This window comes from Phaenicophaeus curvirostris, chromosome 5 (assembly GCF_032191515.1).
Source record: "Phaenicophaeus curvirostris isolate KB17595 chromosome 5, BPBGC_Pcur_1.0, whole genome shotgun sequence".
NCBI classification, from domain to species: Eukaryota; Metazoa; Chordata; class Aves; order Cuculiformes; family Cuculidae; genus Phaenicophaeus; species Phaenicophaeus curvirostris.
In genome coordinates this window covers 16,860,894-16,879,172 of record NC_091396.1, presented here as the reverse complement: position 1 = coordinate 16,879,172, position 18,279 = coordinate 16,860,894, and the positions used below count along the sequence as shown (strand labels likewise).

The following is an 18,279-nucleotide window of genomic DNA, read 5'->3' as shown; positions in this document are numbered from 1 at the left end:
TGGCTGTTTTGCATATACCTTCAATGTTTCCTTCTTCGTGAATTTGGCTGTGGGAGACACACACTCTTTGTCAGACCCATTGCAAAGCTTATACTCGATCTAAAAAAGACAAAGAAGAAATAGGAATGAGTTAACATGAAGATGTTCAAGTCACGTGCTAATGAAGAGTTGTTTAAATCTTCCAGGAATCCATGAAAGAGCTGGATTGCAGACTTCAGCAGCAGAACATGAGGCAGGCACAGAAAACGTATCTGCAGTGCACTCCAAACTTCAGACGTTATTCTAGATAAAATAAACCAAACCAAAACAAAACAAAACCTCTAATCTTATTCCTAACTTTGAAAACTGTCCATCTCTTTTCAGATCTGAAAGCACTTCAATTACTGGAATAAAAATTATGAGAAGCCAGTATAGATGTTTCGGAACTACACTTGACATTGTCAATGAATGTTGCCCTAGCCAATATGTCCAGAAACATAAGTGGGCAATAAATGACCTAATCACATTACAAATAATAGCGGAAATTATCATCATTTTGGCTTCATCAACAAAGACAAAATATACGGTCACTTCAAATCATGTTTGATAGCATCACTGCTGTTTAAATTCACTTTCAGAGGCTGAAGATTGATCTCATAATCATGCTGATAGGCTGAAAAAAATGCTTTAGTTTTCTTATCACAATATCACTGTTCCTGAAATAATGTATGCTTAGAGAGCACAGCTCTCTGGACTGACTCACAACGTTAACAAATTGCCCAAAACTCAGGGAAGGTTAGTGGCGTGAGACTTGTGGTACCATCTGGACTCTGCTACTTATTATATAACTGTGAGGAAATTAACTTTCTCTCCCTGTACCTCTTTTACTTCCAATGTTTCATGTGTCTGATGCATTCAGACTGTGATCTTTTGGGGTCAGGCACTGTCTCTGCCACTTATGCAGAGTAGTTCTATAAAAAAGCTCAGCCCTCAGCCACCTTGATTTAATGGGTATGATACAAAAATGAGCTGTACTAAGGAAAATAAAAATTACTGGTATGATGTGAAACAAACCCACTGGGCTCGCAAACTCTCTCTCCTGTATGTTGTGAATTGATGTAATCATTTTACAGTGCCTTCAGGTTTGAGAGGCCCACTTTCTTTTTCCCTCCCAGTGACATAGAAACCTCTCTGGCTACTACAGCCATGAACAACACTGAACATTAGCATGAGCAGGAAAATATTTAATGACAGCCAGATCAGCCCTTTTGACATGACTTAGATAAAAATACGCAAATGCATGACCAGATCACAGCAAACAAGCCATCAACTATGCTTTGGAGACAGTGGCAGGAGTAAGAAAAGGAGATAAAGGTGCATGCTCAACTGAGCAAAACTCTTTCCAGATGATACAGGATTAGAAACCAGGGACAGAAGGTGCACTTTGCAACAGTGCCAAGGTAACTGTAGAACCAATTACTTGTTCTCACATATCCTTATAGCAGTCTTTCACCAAAAACAAGTACACTTCACACTTAAGAATAAATAGAGAAAGGATGGCACATCAAGACCAGTGAGGTCCCTGATTTGACTGCCCAGTTTACAAGTCAACTTGGCATCGAATTCACTCAAAGAAAATGCCAGCTCTGGACTCCTGCAAATCATTCAATACTTGCAATTTCTGTTTTAATAGAATGCACATCCTGTCTCCTCTACCTGCAACGCGGTTGCTGATGCATATTTTGTATTTCTGCACATGGGACTTCACTGTAAAAACACAAGGTTTACGATGGGGACCAGTGCACAGATAGAGTGTCTAAGCAGAGAATTGTGCCCACAGGGTCTTTGTCACATTTCAAAGAGCAGTAGTAGACGTTTGGGAGATATGCTATAAAGCTTTTCTTTACAAGGAAACATTTCCAGGAGCTCAAATGTCTCTCAGCAAGAACCCTTTGGAATTATTAGGAGATTACGTCTTCATGATTTGAGACGTGTGCCCTCTGAAACTGGCTAGAACAATTCTCCCCCGTTCTCTAAATCAGCAGGGAGAATGTCCTGTCCTTGAGATACAACTATGAGAAAATTGTTTATTGGTAATTTCACTCCCTCCAGCCTGAGAGATCAGACTCAGAGAGAAACACTGCATACTATTCCTCATTAGCCAGCATGCAAAGTAGAAAAAGAACAGACGTTCTTGAGATTCTAGGCAATCCAGCTCAGGTGTCTGCAAAACATCAGGATATAATGCTTGCTTTTTGTTTAACTAAGTAAAACAAGCTACAGTCTCTTGTTTTCTAAACAATTACATGTGAGCACTTATAAAAAGAATAAAATCTTAGCCCCTAAGCTCACTTGGCTCAAGAAAATTTACTTGAAGATGATTTCAGAAAGGCTTACCAACAACCACCACAAACCATGCAAACCTGAGCCCTAAACCTGAGCTCATGGGGAACTGGCATAAACACAGACAGAGGCACTTTCACTGCTCTACCAGCCACACCTGCCTTCTCCTCGGAGTCTCTCTGGGTAAGGCTAAAAATAGAGCTAAACAACCACAAGACTTCAAACCTGGGATATTTACACAGAGACATTCATTCAGCCTCTTCCAGAGAGCTGACTTGTAGCTCTGTGACCAAGGACACCATGAACCCAATGCCAGCCAATAATGCTATGCATGTTATAAAGCAGCTGCACACAACAACAGATCATAGAATCATAGAATAACCAGGTTGGAAGAGACCCACTGGATCATCGAGTCCAACCGTTCCTATCAAACTGAAGAGATAATCTCCCCTTATACCTCTTCAGCCTTTAGGAGTTCAGTAAATACAGTGAAATTCGTCTGAAATCATTACAAACTGGTCTTTTACTTGCTCAAAGCAGCTGGACTGACAGCTGTGGAGGCTGCTGCAGTGGGTTCCTGAACCACTGTGCTGCTTCCTTCACGCACTGCCTCCCCCACACCTGAGTGATGTCCAGACATGCTGAATTTGCTAACCTTGCCTGTAAAGGGATACACAGCCATGGAGATGCTGTACACTAAAACAGGCTTGAGAACGGATGAGAAAGAAGCATTAGTAGTCCCTCACTGCCTGTCTAAGAATTTCTAGGCATGAGAAAACAAGTATCTGTGCTGCCATGTCCCAAAAAAGGTGATGTACCAGCTGCGTGACAGACAGCGCAGCTCCCTAGAAGGGCTGTAATATGACCGATCTTTATGAAGTAAGAGAAACTTTTACTAAAACCAAGCCATGGTTTTAACTAGGAGTCATAGACAAACTTTTGGATGTGCCCAACCTGGGACTTCAGGATTTTGGAAACTTAGTGCTGTTCCTCAGCTACTTTTTTAACGAGGCAAATCAATTACTTCTGCCTGCCACCTTTGCTTCTTGTTATGCTTATCAGGGTACACCATCACAGATCCTAAGTAGTAGCTTGCGTGCAGGTGATCTCCAGGTCTACAGAGTAAAAAGCATTGCAGTTCTGTGTTTACAGTTCTTGCCCTTTCGCAGGGAAGGTGGGATCTAAAGCCTTAGGACTGCATACCACAGGCCCCCATGCTGCTGACAGCAACATACAGTTCCTCCAGGTTTTACCTAATAAGTGAAGTAATATGATTTCATGTTTTTCATTAATCTGTCTTAATAGTTTTAATTGTAACTCATGGCATTCAGTAAATCCAGGCCAACAACTCTAAAGATTGCTAAGACACAGCAGAGCTTCACATCGCTAAGACTTGTCAAGAGCATTTAGTGGCCCTGCCTTTCTCAGCCTGGCAGAAAACTAAGTCATTTGTCATCACAGCAAACCTTCCAGGTACACTGGGATAACGCTTGTGCAGGATTTCTGAATTTGGCCCCCTTTCTCTGCAACAACACATGAACAACACCAACCAGAGATGAGACTTTGTACAATGAGAATATTTGTGTCCTTTTAAGGTAAAAAGAAAAATCACAGGAATATTCTAATAAGAAAGCAATACATGTGTTTTCCATATACTGGTTCTCTTAATTTTAAGGAGAGAAGACTGTTAATCTGCCAAAAAAACTTTTACCAGGGCATGCAGCAACAGCTGCCGGGGTAGGAAACTGTTGTCTCTCTTTAGTTCTCTAACCAGATCTGTCCTTTCCAGGACTGAATGATGACCCTGCTGGCTGACAACAGGCTGTACTGTACTCCCAGACATACTTTTTACCCTTGTTAAGTTTCTGTTCCTTTTCATCTCAGCCATGTAGCTCTGGACATCCACTGCTGATTGTTAGCAGTTATCACAATACCCTTACACTCCTGCTAGGGTTTGTAAAAGAGCATACAGAATCCTCACAATAGCACCATTCCGATCCAGTGTATTTTTGGTGACTTCACTTCCAAGACGAACTAAATCATTTCAGAGAAAAAACAGTCTGTGATTGACTCTGGTGAGGAGGATGCCAGCCCATCACCCTGCAGTGCCATGGAGAACAGCAAGAGGAATATACTGTTGTTTAGTGCAGGCAATTGTTGCTGCACGGGACGAACACAAGAAACATTTAATGAGAGACAAACAGACACATTTATTCCAAGTCAGAAACATTAAAATAAAGTAATTCTCACGCTGTGGTCTGCATGTTAACACCAGTTGCAGCTTTCAAGTCACTCGTTTTTCTTCTTTGCATCCAAGTGAGAGAGACAAAATCAAATGGGAATTTGAAAGCAGAACAAAACTAGTCATTGTCATAAATTACTTTTCACAACAACACAAATAGTCATCACATGGGAGACATATCTTTGCTCACATGTAATTTCTCCAGTATCTTTTCTAGATATCATTGCTACAGACCAGTATCACTACAGAGATAAAAAAAAAAAACGAAACAAAAGTTCACAAAGTAGCATAAGCACTATGGAAAAGCTCGGTTTAACATTGGAAGTGAAGAGCTTCTTGTTACTGATGTGCATATTTGCAAATATCTCAATCACATTTAAACAACTTTGTTTTCAATTCACTCTAAGCAGTTCTTTTTCAAAACTTTTCTATTTTATTGTGAGTTAACAGCTCATCCACAGCGAAGTACAATCAGTGAAATCACAGAATCACTAGGTTGGAAAAGACCCACTGGACCATCGAGTCCAACCATTCCCATCAATCACTAAACCATGCCTCTCAGCATCTCGTCTACCCATCCCTTAAACACCCCCAGGGAAGGTGACTCAACCACCTCCCTGGGCAGCCTGTCCCAGTGCCCAATGACCCTTTCTGTGAAAAATTTTTTCCTGGTGTCAAGCCTGAACCTCCCCTGGCAGAGCTTGAGGCCATTCCCTCTTGTCCTGTCCCCTGTCACTTGGGAGAAGAGGCCAGCACCCTCCTCTTCACAACCTCCTTTCAGGTAGTTGTAGAGAGCAATAAAGTCTCCCCTCAACCTCCTCTTCTCCAGGCTAAACAACCCCAGCTCTATTAGCCGTTCCTCATAAGGCCTGTTCTCCAGACCCTTCACCAGCTTCATTGCTTTTCTCTGGACTCGCTCCAGAGCCTCAACATCCTTCTTATGGTGAGGGGCTCAGAACCGAACACAGTATTCGAGGAGCGGTCTCACCAGTGCCGAGTACAGAGGGAGAATAACCTCCCTGGACCTGCTGGTCACGCCGTTTCTGATCCAAGCCAAGATGCCATTGGCCTTCTTGGCCACCTGGGCACACTGCTGGCTCATGTTCAGTCGGCTGTCAACCAACACCCCCAGGTCCTTCTCCTCCAGGCAGCTTTGCAGCCAGACTTCTCCTAGTCTGTAGCTGCACAGGGTTGTTGTGCCCCAACTGCACGACTCAGCATTTGGCTTTGTTAAACCTCACGCCATTGGTCTCAGTCCTATGATTCTTATTGAAATTATTCTTATTGAAAAACAAGCTTTGCATTATGAAAGATTACCCTTCAATTAATATGCCGCTTTACAGCAAGTTAAACAATTTTCACCTACAACTTCCTTGTTTGAAAAAAAAAAAAATAAAAAAACAACCTTCCTTATTTCAACGTTACAAAGACACAGCAACTGTGTTTATACAACACTGAAAGAGCACAATGATTAGCACAAACGCCTGTATAAATAAACAGCTGACATGACAGAATTTTGTAGGGAAAATCCTTGGTGAAATTCAGCTAGCCAAGCAACTCCAAATATCTAGTTATACTACTGTTTAGAGGAATGTTTCACTTCATTTTGCCAGATTAGAGTAATTAAAGAAAAAGTCACAGACTCCATGGGATTTCTTTATGATCATTAAGTGTGCCTTTCATCTCAAGAACGATATTCAAGTTTAGAACATTTTAGGTGAGATGGGAAATTGCTGTTTCACATGACGGATGCAGTTGTAGTGGTAAGCAGAAATCTGAATCAAAGCTTTGCTTTCCCCTCTAGCTACAGATACAGCTTTTACTCCTAGGCTGAGTTTAAAGAAAACAAGAAAGTGAGCAATTAAAAGCAACCGGATATTCAGCTTATAATATCCTTTGCTAAATGGTTTAATGAATTATTTCAATTTTACTACCTCCATTTATCCTCATCTCCCCCACCAGAAACACTAGAGTAAGAAATTATGATCGTCTGTGGCCTGAGGTGACATGACAGGACTGCTGTGGCTTATCCAAAGCTACCAACTTGGAGACCTCATTTCTGTAAGTGAACAGTTACTACTGTCTGCATTCCCCAGTGTGAGGCACGTGGACATTTCAGGGCTTGTATGCACCTACATAAATTAGGGATGCTTCATGTTTCCTACCTCTAAGTGCAAAATCCCACTCCTTGTCTACGCCCTTTTCCCGGGATACTCCAGGCTACATCTCTGCTCACTTGGAATCAGCTGCAAAGCCCTCTGTGGATGACAGTGATTACCCTAAAATGCTGCACATGGAATGAAAGAAGCAAGGTCTACATGGGCCAGGGCACAGGAACAGAGTGTAAGCAGTGTAAGTCTCGATAGAGACAACAAACTCCAAAATTATTTCATCCACAATGCTGGCAGCATAAAGTATGGAAATGAAAAGTCAGCAAGGATCCAGTTAAGCGTAACACCACCTGGAAGGGCCAAGCTTTCCAATAAGCTGTGTTTAGCACACAGAGGAGTGCTTCACTCTTGAGCCTCTCTGAGGTGATTCCTGCAACACCTGGATCTCTCTGACAACTGATTCCTCAGTTTGTTGGCTAAGTGAGAACAGAGGGAAAGGTGCCTTTGCTGGCTGCCAGAGACATGAATGATCTTTTATTATAGTCCCAAATATAACCACAGTGGAACTAACTCAGAGTTTAAGATTATGATTGGTGGATCTACCAGGATGAACTTTGAGATAGCATAGGAGTTGTAGCTTAAATCTCAAGTGATCGATATGAGCTGTTTCAAACTACTTTGAAGTTAAGATAAATTTCTAGCGGCCACTTATATTTATATTTCAGATTACAAATCACACAATAAAGACTGGAACAATTCAGGCATGTGGAAAAACTCATTTGTGATGAACAACGCAATCTAAGCTTTGTCATCCCATTTGTCATACAACTGTGCACACAACAGCCATACTCCTACAGTGTGATAATTTCAGACGTCATTGTGGCATTAGTGGGGGACTGAAAAGAGTGAAGTACCACTGAGCACCAACTTCAAGATTTGTTTTACTATACTTTAAAATACAATTCAATTCTCTGCATTTATTTCAAGAGACCCGGTTGCTCTCCAGACAGTAGGATAAGTAGGCAAGCATACGAAGGAAAGAAATAGAAAATGCAACACCACATACTGCAATAAAAGGTGCCTTAAGGGATGCTAACAGTGCCAAATGAGACACAGAATGAAAGAAAGTCATCTTCTGTCACTACCAGGTGCATGCTAACTGCACTGTCTGGCTGCAGAGACAAGCTCAAGGCTTATGGATAGTTCTGCGATACTTTCACACTTCACTATGAGCACTGGTCCCAAGAAACAAGGCTAAAGGGCTCTAAAAAAAGAGAGAAACCAAGATGACAAACAAACTGAAAGAAATAAGCTAGAATTTTTTTTTCCCACTTGACAAAGAAGAGGAAAGAGACTTCACTTGAAAAATGAAATAGGATAAAATACACTACAGTAAAGTTAGCAATGTAATATGTAGCTGAACTGTATCTAAGATTTATTTTAATAAAATCTTGAGTGAAAAGGCACAACCGAAATCAGAAATATATATTGCTAAAAACTACATAAACACACTGAAAGCAAATGTTCCAGCATCAAATACTTCCCTGGATGTGTTCACACCTCAGACAGAGACTAGCAGTCCAGCTGTGAGCTCCAGCACAGGGTGGTGTCATTGCAATTAAATGGCTTCACAACTCACAAGTTCACAGACATTTATAGGATTCTGAGGAGATATTCTGCTTGGTGTCTGGTAACCTGGGAAACCTGCAGTGCCCTCCATCATACAGTGTCGATACGGCTCGAGTGGATGAAATGTAGAACTGCTTCCATCTCACTGATGAAATGTGAAACAGAAACGCAACTGCCTGGGGAGATGCAGGGACTCAAAGTCAGAGCTGGGAATTCAAGGTCCCCTAGGTTCCAGTCCAAACACCAAATCACTCGACTGGCTTTTCTTTTCTCTCATTACTGGGTGAAAAGAATCAATGTGGTGTGATACACCAAAATAGTGCTGCTGAAGGAACACTGATTCACAACAAGATTTGTTATATCCACAGCACCAAAAGAAGGGTAAGTATTCATGGCACAGACCTGTTACCTACAATATTTACTTTTTAATCCATTAATTAAACCTGCACACCCTACAGTCTGGTTTCTAAAAATTATTGCCCCTTTGCTATGAGGAATCTAAACATAACCCAATTAGCACACACTCCCTCCTGTGGTTCAGGTAGGTGGAATTGCTATTTATTTTTAAACTGAAACACTGTGACAGATCCCTACTTACAGTTTTGGACATCTGACAGTAAGGTTTCATTTTATAGCCTTAGAGCTGAGTGGATGTGAAAAACGAAATATTAAGCAAATTGACTACCAGTTTGCCTAAATATTTAAGGTACAAGACATTTCACAGCAGGGACTGCCTACTTTCACTGACACTGCAAAGCAAGACAGGAGGAAAGTTACATGACTGGAGAAGAACAAGGTAGCATATAACACAGCAAGGTGAAGCAGAGTGAAGTGAGAATGGCAGGCACTACTGCACAGGTCCAGTGAGGTGGAAAGTCTCTGAATCAAAGATTGTGAGTCTAAGCAGAATGTTCAGGGAGTTAAGTAAAACGCAGTTCTGGCCATTCATTAGGTAAAGCAATTGCCTGCAACACTGCAAATGAGTAGGCAAGTTGAAGCTTGGTGTTATGAGGTCCTCACGCTCAGTTTTAGTCCTCACACTCAGTTTTAATCCATTGGTGCTTCAGAGGAATTTTGACTATTGTAAAACAGAGGTCTTGGACACAAGCTTTGTTTTCACCAACCCAGGTCCAGACCCCCATTTGTTTTGAGTCAGTTGTTTTGCACTGTGCATTTTCTCTTATCTCTCCTTAACAACTGCTCTTGACACTGTCAAGGAGAGACCCACCACTGCCTCCCAAGTGCACACAAAGCATGGCAGAAAACTAGATGGGCACCCATGTCTTCCAAGGCTGCCTCTACTTTCAAAAACTCACCTCCTGGAGACTAAATAGCAAGGCAGGCCCAGACACTGGGAAAACACACCTGGGCCATGCTCCCACCCAGATAACCTCTCATGATTACATTCCTACTCTTGTGTTCATTCTGCATCACAGAAATCAAACAAAAACTCTTTCAGACAGCATTTCAGTGTTCTAAGTTGTTCCGTTCAGAAAAAGTCCTTCTTTACATTCCCAAGACATTGGGAATTTAACACCACTCCTTGCAAGGTGTGCAAGCCATCCGGCTTTAAAAAAAAGCCCAGGTTACCTGGTCCTTGGGCTTCTCCACTGGCAGGATAAATGGGAGGCTTGGTTCCCATAAGGAACCTGCCTGAAAAAGCAAAACCAAGATGGGTTTGCAGCTTGCCAGGTTCTAACAATAGCATATGACAAGTACACTAGCCCTTGGTTACGTGCTCCCAAAGTCCTCACATCACCATCTCCCTGTGCTGACCTCTGCCAGGGCATCCCAGCAGAACAACCTGCAAGCTCCAGGCCAGCACAGTCAAATATATTTGAAGATGCAACACCTGTTTTCATGTATTATAAGAAAGCACTCATCTGCAGCTGCTTCCTTCATATTTTCATTTCAGCTGGTGTCATTTGCATTTTATAGCTTCATAGTTGAATAAATTTAGTTTAAAATTTAGTAACAGGCCTTGCTCCTACTTCTAGTTACTCTTCAGAAACACGTCAGGGAGCTGCAGCCAAAAAAGCCTGTACATGAATCTTGAAGTCAGATCTACTTTATAAGATGATTCCATCTCTACAGGAAATCAAACCCAGGCACTCAGTAACTCTAGATGGAGGGCCAGGCTTCACCCAGAGCCTTTAGATCCAGTTTTACCTCTCAATAACAGGCTGAATGGAAACGTGTTCAGGAAATATCGGTTAGTTTGCATTCCCTCCCTCTTACACCAATTCCCAGGGCTCTCTCCCAGGATCTCAACTCACAGTTTTGGATGCTACGCTCTACACTAAATATTACAGCTTTCTCTTCCAAAACAATTAAGGTTTATGAATGCCCTGCTGATCAGGAACAGCAGGAGACACCTCTGCTGACAAAAATCAACCTTTTAACCATAATTTTTCATACTTAATTACACTGTCAAATGAGGCCCACATAAACAGGGTTCTTCTTTGGTGGGTTCTATCAAGTCAGAGGAAAGTGGGGGTTCTCTGTTTGCCCAAACATGCAAACCCAGTCATTTTCTTTTTCTGAAAACACGCACACACAGTTCCTGCAGGAACAGAGGAAGAGGCTTTCTCAATGACTTTAAACAAAAGATGAACGATTAATAACAACCTGAGAAGAAATGAATGCAAGATTAGGGATGGATCCCTACCCCACCGTACCTTACTAATGGAGTTCGGAGTCTGTGGTATCTCATCCCTCAGCGCTGATGGGCTGTTTCCTTCCACGTCTTTTCCTGCAACAAATAAATGTGATTCAGAAAAAGAGAAATTCTGTGCAAAATTGTGGCTACTCATGGCCTTGGAAGAGCTACTGCTAACAGCAAGCAAGAGAAGCCCTCATGAGCTGGAACAGGCACACCAGGATCACAGCGAGGCATCTTGCAGAGCTCAAATTAGTCTGGATCCAGATGCATGCAGTATGCAGCAAGTACTGCTTTAAAGTTAGGTCTGAAAACACTGTGGTAAACCAGCATGATGGTTGCAAAGTCCAGCATATGAAGGCTGGAAAAAAACAGAAATAGCATTGTTCATGCATCCTTACTTAACTCCCTTCCATGTCTGCATTATGATGCAGTCTTAATTACATTACCACAGTTTGTTCTTTTCTTACAGACCCTATGCCTCATTCAATGCAAATAATAAATGGAATTCAGCTAATAAGCAGCTATTCAATGCATTAGCTTCCTTGGTCAGTATCTGGAAACTATACACAGATGCATTTGATAGCACGCTTTGTTTGACAAATAATAACCATGATCATAAAATGTTACAGAAGACAGAACAGCATCTAGACATAACTAAGAAAACAAAATTTAAAAAGACCTGCAGAAGATCATTCTTCTGACGGAGTTATTTTTTAAAACAAGATTTTTTTTCAATTAACAAGGGTATTTATGAACACTTTGACACTTTTAAATCATAGTAGAGATATATTTCCACTAGACAATTATATCAAACACGCAGTACACTGTACACATTATATAGTAGCATGAGTGTGGGCAGCTCTTGTCCAAGCAATAAAATGTAATAGTAAATTTTGTTCTTTTTGCCAACTTTAATCATGTCCATACAGTATAAGAAAAGCATAGAGCTGCTATTGAAAAAAAAAAGAAAGCCAAAAATAGCATCTGATGAGACTAGCTTTTTAGTGCTAAGACATTCATTGTTATCCAATTGCAATGCAATGTTCTTCTCAAAATTGTTAGCAATCAGATCTTCAGTATACTGGATGCAGCAAAGAACCAGCGAGACAGTGAAATATAATCCATTTGTAGCACACTGTAAATATGAGAACTGTTAAAAATGTTTTTAAACATTGTGTGGGCCAATCTTGGAAACAGCACCAAATCAAAAAATCAGCAAGGGAAAATCCTGATTCTCCTGAAGTCAGCAGACGTTGTCACAGAAGTGTCAGAATCCACAAAGTCCCCAAGAGTTTTCAGAGCAGCCATTTAAGAAGCCAAGCACCATTAGAAAATCCAGCCAATGAAGCTCACTGAAAAATATCTATCCTCATGGTCATGTTCTGCACTTCCATCATGGGACATGTGAGAGAACAAGCATGTCCTATTGTAACTGCAACTGTACTATAGGGTTTCACTGCTAAAGAGGCAAGACAAAAAATATGCCCTTTTTACAGGCATTAACAGGCAGTTTGACGTATCCATTCTCAAATTTAAGAAAAGGCTTTGTGTTCCTAGAAGGTGTTCAGCTTTCCACAAGGTGACTGGGATGGTGGGGGTTTCAGCTGTGTTTCTCACCCTGTGACATAGTGCTGCACTGTGCACACGCATGTAGCTACGTTGACACAGAAAGCAAACATTTCCAAGCCTGGGAGAAGAGGAATAGAGTGTGAGTTGCTCATGTGGGGAAATGAAGCAGAGGAAGGACACATGCAGTCACATAGGAAGGCGGTGCAATAACAGGGAACCTATACCTTAACCGAGCTACTTTACTGCCACTCCTCCCCTTGAAACACACTCAGGAGCCTTATGTTTGTGGGCAGGAGAAAGTCCCAAGTGGTCAGATATTTGACAGCCCCCTTGTGCTACCATGACAAGCGGGATGGCCATAAGCCCTTCTGTCTGCGGTTTAGGACCTGCACCTCTAAATTTTTTCTGTCTCTGATGGCGCCTTGCTCTCTATAGCCCCCACTCTCCCAACAGATGAAGAGGAGGTTGGAATAAACTCACAGAGCCATGTAGCTGCTGCACGGGTATGGGGAAGTAACACATCCTCTACAAGTTGAAGTAAAGTTAATGAGAATCAGTTGCTGCCTGCTCTGAGAGAATGGCGTCTATTAGCATAATAGAATTCACATCCATTCTTTATTATGTCTCCTTTCTTAAAGAAAGCTTAACTCCAAACTGGTATCTATACAAAAAGCCTGGACATAAGAGATTTCTGCCTTCTCTCAGCAGAACAGTGAAAAGGGTTTGCACCTGCACAATCAGATTTTCACTGTTCATGAGGTTGTGCACCATCATGCTCACAGAATATTATGAAAAATGGGAACATGTAACTGTTCACTCTTAGCATATCATTTGCTACAATTCATAAGACATGTTTATGGACTGGCACATACTTGTTTCTTACGCCAAACTTGTTAAGCCTATTGCCACTTGTGAGAGAAAAGTCATTTTTCGAAGGAGAGCTATCTTTGCTGTCTGTCTCAATTAAGACTTGCTGTAGCCACACAGAAAGAGAGAGACAGCCTTTGTTTGGAAACCAAACTTCACTGAAATGATGGGCAAGTTTCTCAAAAACCCATACACATGGTTAAGTGCATAGAAAGTCCAACAGCAAGAGTCCCACCCAGAGCAAAACAGACATAGCTGCCTCGAGAAAATAAATAGGAAACCACATAAAAAGATACAAGAAGCTAAATATTAACTGGCTATTGAAGCTGAAGTTCTTATCTCTGTGATCTAGAAAACATAATGCCCACAACAGAAACAGACTTGAGTCTCTCCTGACTTAAAGTGCTTGCTGCTAGTAGGGCATGCAAAGAAGGCTCCTCCATAAAGTAGCTCAGAAGTTTTGCACCAAATAACGAAAAATATTTTGGGAAGGGAATCAGTGGTGGTTATGGAAAAAGCCCTCACATATCATAACAAAAACTGCCAACACTCCAGTCCTGTGGTCACAGAGTAGAATTACTGATACCTTCTTTTATCCCATTACTGTCATGCACAAGAAAAAGAAATACTTAGTTCCTTTCCAGAACAGTAACTATTCGCATTCTTTGGTTTTCTGCTGGGCTTCAGTCCTAAAGGTGAATTTGCTTTTCCCCTTCACAATGAATGCTACAGCAAGCATGACTGATCAATGGTAACAGGAAGCAAAATTACTGGGTTATTGAGAAATTCATTATTAGCTCCACACAGTACGAACTATTAATTTATAGGCTTTCTGATAAAGTATCTGGATAACTATGAGAGGAAATACAAGCTCTGATGAGTGCCAAAAACTGTTGTGAATAAAACCCATTACTGCTGTAAATACCAGCTACATGGTCTAGTGTGTACACCAGACTGAAACGCAGTTCCATGCATTTATCACAGTTAAATTCCCATATTCACGAAAGGGCATACCTTAGGATGCAGTAAGCTAATCTAAATTTTTATTGAAAGACACTGTGATCTCACGGTCTAGTCAAAAAGAGACATTACCTAGAAGTCCTTTTAGCTATTCTCCCAATAAATTTCCTACCCTCTGAAAGAGAAAGATTCTCTCCGGAGAATTTTGCTAAGTGAAAGAGAGACAAGGGCAAGGAACATGAACTCATGTCTCTAGTTTGTGAACTTCCTATAAAAAAAAAAGCCTTCTTCAAATTTCTCTTAGTTACCAGAATCATAAACATTTTGTACATAAGCAAGAAGCAAAAAGTCCTGTTATTTCAGATCATGTCCTCTGCATTTCCCATATGCTTCCTTTAAAAAATAATTCTCTCGCTGAACTGAATCCTCATAGTGTAGCTTGCCTGAGGTGTAAAGTCTGTCAGGCCCTTCTCACTGAATTATTTACTTGCACATCTTTGTTGTTGAAGGGCTAATCCTAGGTGTTGGTGCTGCGAGACCTGCAGCTCCAGTCATCCTGCAACCCACCGAATTCCTTGAGGGAAATCACTGGGCTTTGCTGCCTACACTGCCCACAGCACCTGCCAACCTCAACAAGCCCAGTGCTCTCGTAAATAAATTCTGCTGGGGTCAGGCAGAAAAACAAAAAAGCCTTGAGAACTCAAAGAAAAACCGGAGAAAGAGAAATATTGAATGCAGCTTACGGACAGAGACCTGTGGCTTATCTACGGTGATAGCAGCATCCTTCAAAGGGATGGGAGAAGGTGGGGGGAAGGTACAAAAAGTTCAGAGGAAAACAAGGCAGAAGCAGCTGTGAAGGAGTGAAAGGAGATCCCACCACGGGAAATGGCAACTGAACGTGAAGAACTTCTTATGGGAAATGCGAGGAAAACAAAGAGGCAAGACAGCCCTGTGGGGACCAGGAAAGAAAGTAAAGGACTTAGGAAAAAAAGAGTAAGGATGGACAAAACCTAGACTCTCTGCAAGAAATACCCTGACAGAAGCAATAACTTCTATTTGTTTAAAAGGGATATTCTCTCCTTTACAAACTCTCTGGCCTATGCTCTTCCTTTGCAATACAGAGGGCTACTCAGGAGAACTGTATAGCAGAACAAAAGCTCCAGTGTGGCTCAACGTACTTGTTCTGCTGAGCCCAGTAAAGCCTGTTTGGTCCAGCTGCCAGCAGGGATCAAGGAGAAATAAGGTGATGGGGAAAGCCAAGGAAGAGATAAACTCTTCCAGCAAACTCCTCCATGCTGAAACCCTCAACTTTCCCTGGTTTCTGAAAGATTACAACACTGAAATACCTCTGTGAAGGAGTCAGTAACTTTTTAGCAGTGAAAATGCTGGTAAGAACTGAAGAATGGGCAAACCCTAAGCTATGACTCCCTGTCTCCTGGAAGCAAGGGGAAGTGACTCCAGCCTGAAAAATCAGCCTTTCAGCTCCCAAGGATAACAGAAGTAAAACTGCTATTTACTTATCACACATTTGTATGGATGGTACTTCTGGGCAGCTAGCTGTTCAAAACTACCTGTAAGTTTTAAGTTGCATAAGATATTTGGTGTCCCATTTTAAGTTGTTTTCAATTTGATTATCAAAAGATGGTTGAAGCTTCCAGAAACCTCAGTGACAGCCAGGATTAGTCAGCACTGCTGAAAATAGCATCCCCATTGCCTTAAAGAAGACACATACAAACAGAAATACCTGCAAAATCAGAAGCCCTAAAAAACTTTGCACTGAAAGACAATTAACTTTGGAAACCCAGACCTGGTTTTGCTTTACATATGCAAAGCGCAGAGAGTCTGTCCGGTGTTACATCTATACAGACACTGAAAACTTTTGACAGGTGTTATGTTCTTTCTCTAGATATCTGTGTTTTGAGAGCTCACAAAGGTGCTGTGAGGTTTGATTATTTAGCATTGACATGGCAGCTGCAAATGACAGCTCTACAAACTTGTGATTGTTCCCTGAAGCACTTGTTTACAGACTGGAATGGAAGCATTGTTTGCAGACCGCAGTCAAGGAAAGACTTGGATGTTCATTGTTAGCAACAAATTCAGAAACAATAAAATGAGCTCTATTTCCTTCCAAAAGGGTGCTAGGAAATTCAAAGCAAAAAAGAAGCAAAAAGAATTCTTAAAGCCAGTCTGCCATTCAATGCAACCTGTCAAGATCCTAGTACATGTAGTGCTTGTAGATATTTACAGAACATTAACCACAGAAAGTTTGCCCTTGTAATATTTATCCTGGGCTCTAAATCTGAACAGGGAAACCTGCTATTAAACGTCTGCAAATGGGGCCAGTAAATCTTAAACAAGTCCAACGCTTAGGGTGAAACACATCAAGTGCCTGAAAGTGGAAGCACCTGAAAACATTAGTGATTTTTTAAATATGAGCCCATGCACTGTTCAAGTAGTTTTGAACCCCAGCTTTGATGCCCTTTGTTCCCATTTAATGCCATGGCAATGAAAGACAATAGCATCACAAAAGCATCACTGTTTGGGATCCAGTAATACCTCTGTCACAACAGCTTCTCTTCCCTTCACATTAACTTGTTTCTCTTTGCTTCCTAGCAGAATGCTGAAGTATCTACTTGCAGTCAACCACCTGAGACACACTTCTTTCTGCACTGACACACCAGAAACCAACCTGGGCTGAGTGGGTAGATGTCATTGTCGGCCCCAAAGAACAGATTGCGTGTCAGCTTGCGAGGATCAACCTTCTGAGGGGTGGATGAGGCCGGGCAGAGGGAGAACCTGCGACGAAGAAAGTTCTCCTCCTTCATGGCATGAGCTGTGGGGGTTTTCTGAAAAAGAAAGGTAGAAATAACAGTTCATTTCAAGACACAGGAAATAGAAGTTTCACACCCAGATGACTCCGCTGCTTCAAAGCCGCCTAATCCTATGCAGTAAGCCAGATCTTTTTATAGAGTGCCAGAAGGCTATGCAGGAAAAAAAAATAGTTAAATTAGTTTGAAGCTACTGATTTGCTGACTTGCAATATTTGCAAACTGCAAGGAAGCAGGACACACTGCTCCTTAGTGAATCCAGGCAGTGTAACACCCTCCTACCTACAAGGATCTATCTAGGATAATAGCTACTTACTGGGTTTATCCAGTGCACAGCAGCTAAAACTCTTTTTTTTCCTTAAGGTTTTAGAGTCTTTTTCATAAATGTAACTCCATTGGTATCAGCAGAGTTAAACCATGTCTGCATAAATCACCATTTAAGCTGAGCTGCACAGAGGAAGACCAGCTGCATTGGCTGTAGAGAGCAGAGCAATAATGCCAGAGTCATTCCTGTCCTTATTTCCTATTACAGTACATATAAATAATTCCAGTTTTCTTTAAAATGGTAGTTAGATCAGTCTTGCAGTTTGATCAATAAGATAAACCTTGCCACTCTGTGAGGGTAAAGAACAGCATTTTTCTCCCCAAAAGCCTCTCTGCATCCCCGTACAAGACCCTGGTGGTACAGTGCTCTTTATCATCACTTGGCTAATGCATTAGACTACCCTGGCTAGAATTAAAGGTTTCTTTTATACCCATCCAACAAGCAGTTCTTTCTTACCCATTACAAACAGATATTACGACTGTCTCCTTCCTGCGTTAGAAGCTTTATTCTCTTCCCATGTGCAGCCAGAGGCAGGGCTCTTGCTAGCAGTAGAAAGCGTAACTCAGCCTGTGGGTGGGCATTACAGAGCACAAGGTCTGCTGCTTCTCTGGGGGACAGATATTGCAGTAAGAAAAGCCTTTTAGGATAGTACACACTTCCTGAAAAGATCCTCCACGTTTTCCCATCTCTTTTTGGCTACTGTGAAATCAAAGGGGAAAAAGTTGCCCAGAGTGGCAGTGCAGATTGGAAGGGTAGGACCAGAA

At 41.6% G+C, this 18,279-nt stretch overlaps 1 protein-coding gene across 3 annotated transcripts in view; it reads right to left on the bottom strand.

Moving 5' to 3' along the window:
• OSBPL5 (oxysterol binding protein like 5) overlaps positions 1-18,279 on the bottom strand; it is a 180,400-nt gene that overhangs the window by 50,887 nt on the left and 111,234 nt on the right. For all 3 annotated transcript variants that reach the window (XM_069857726.1, XM_069857727.1, XM_069857728.1), the window contains exons 2-4: positions 17,052-17,208; positions 10,983-11,056; positions 19-99 (exon numbers count right to left, since the gene is read on the bottom strand). In XM_069857726.1, coding sequence (XP_069713827.1) covers positions 19-99; positions 10,983-11,056; positions 17,052-17,208 — 312 coding nt within the window. The remainder of the gene's footprint in view (positions 1-18; positions 100-10,982; positions 11,057-17,051; positions 17,209-18,279) is intronic.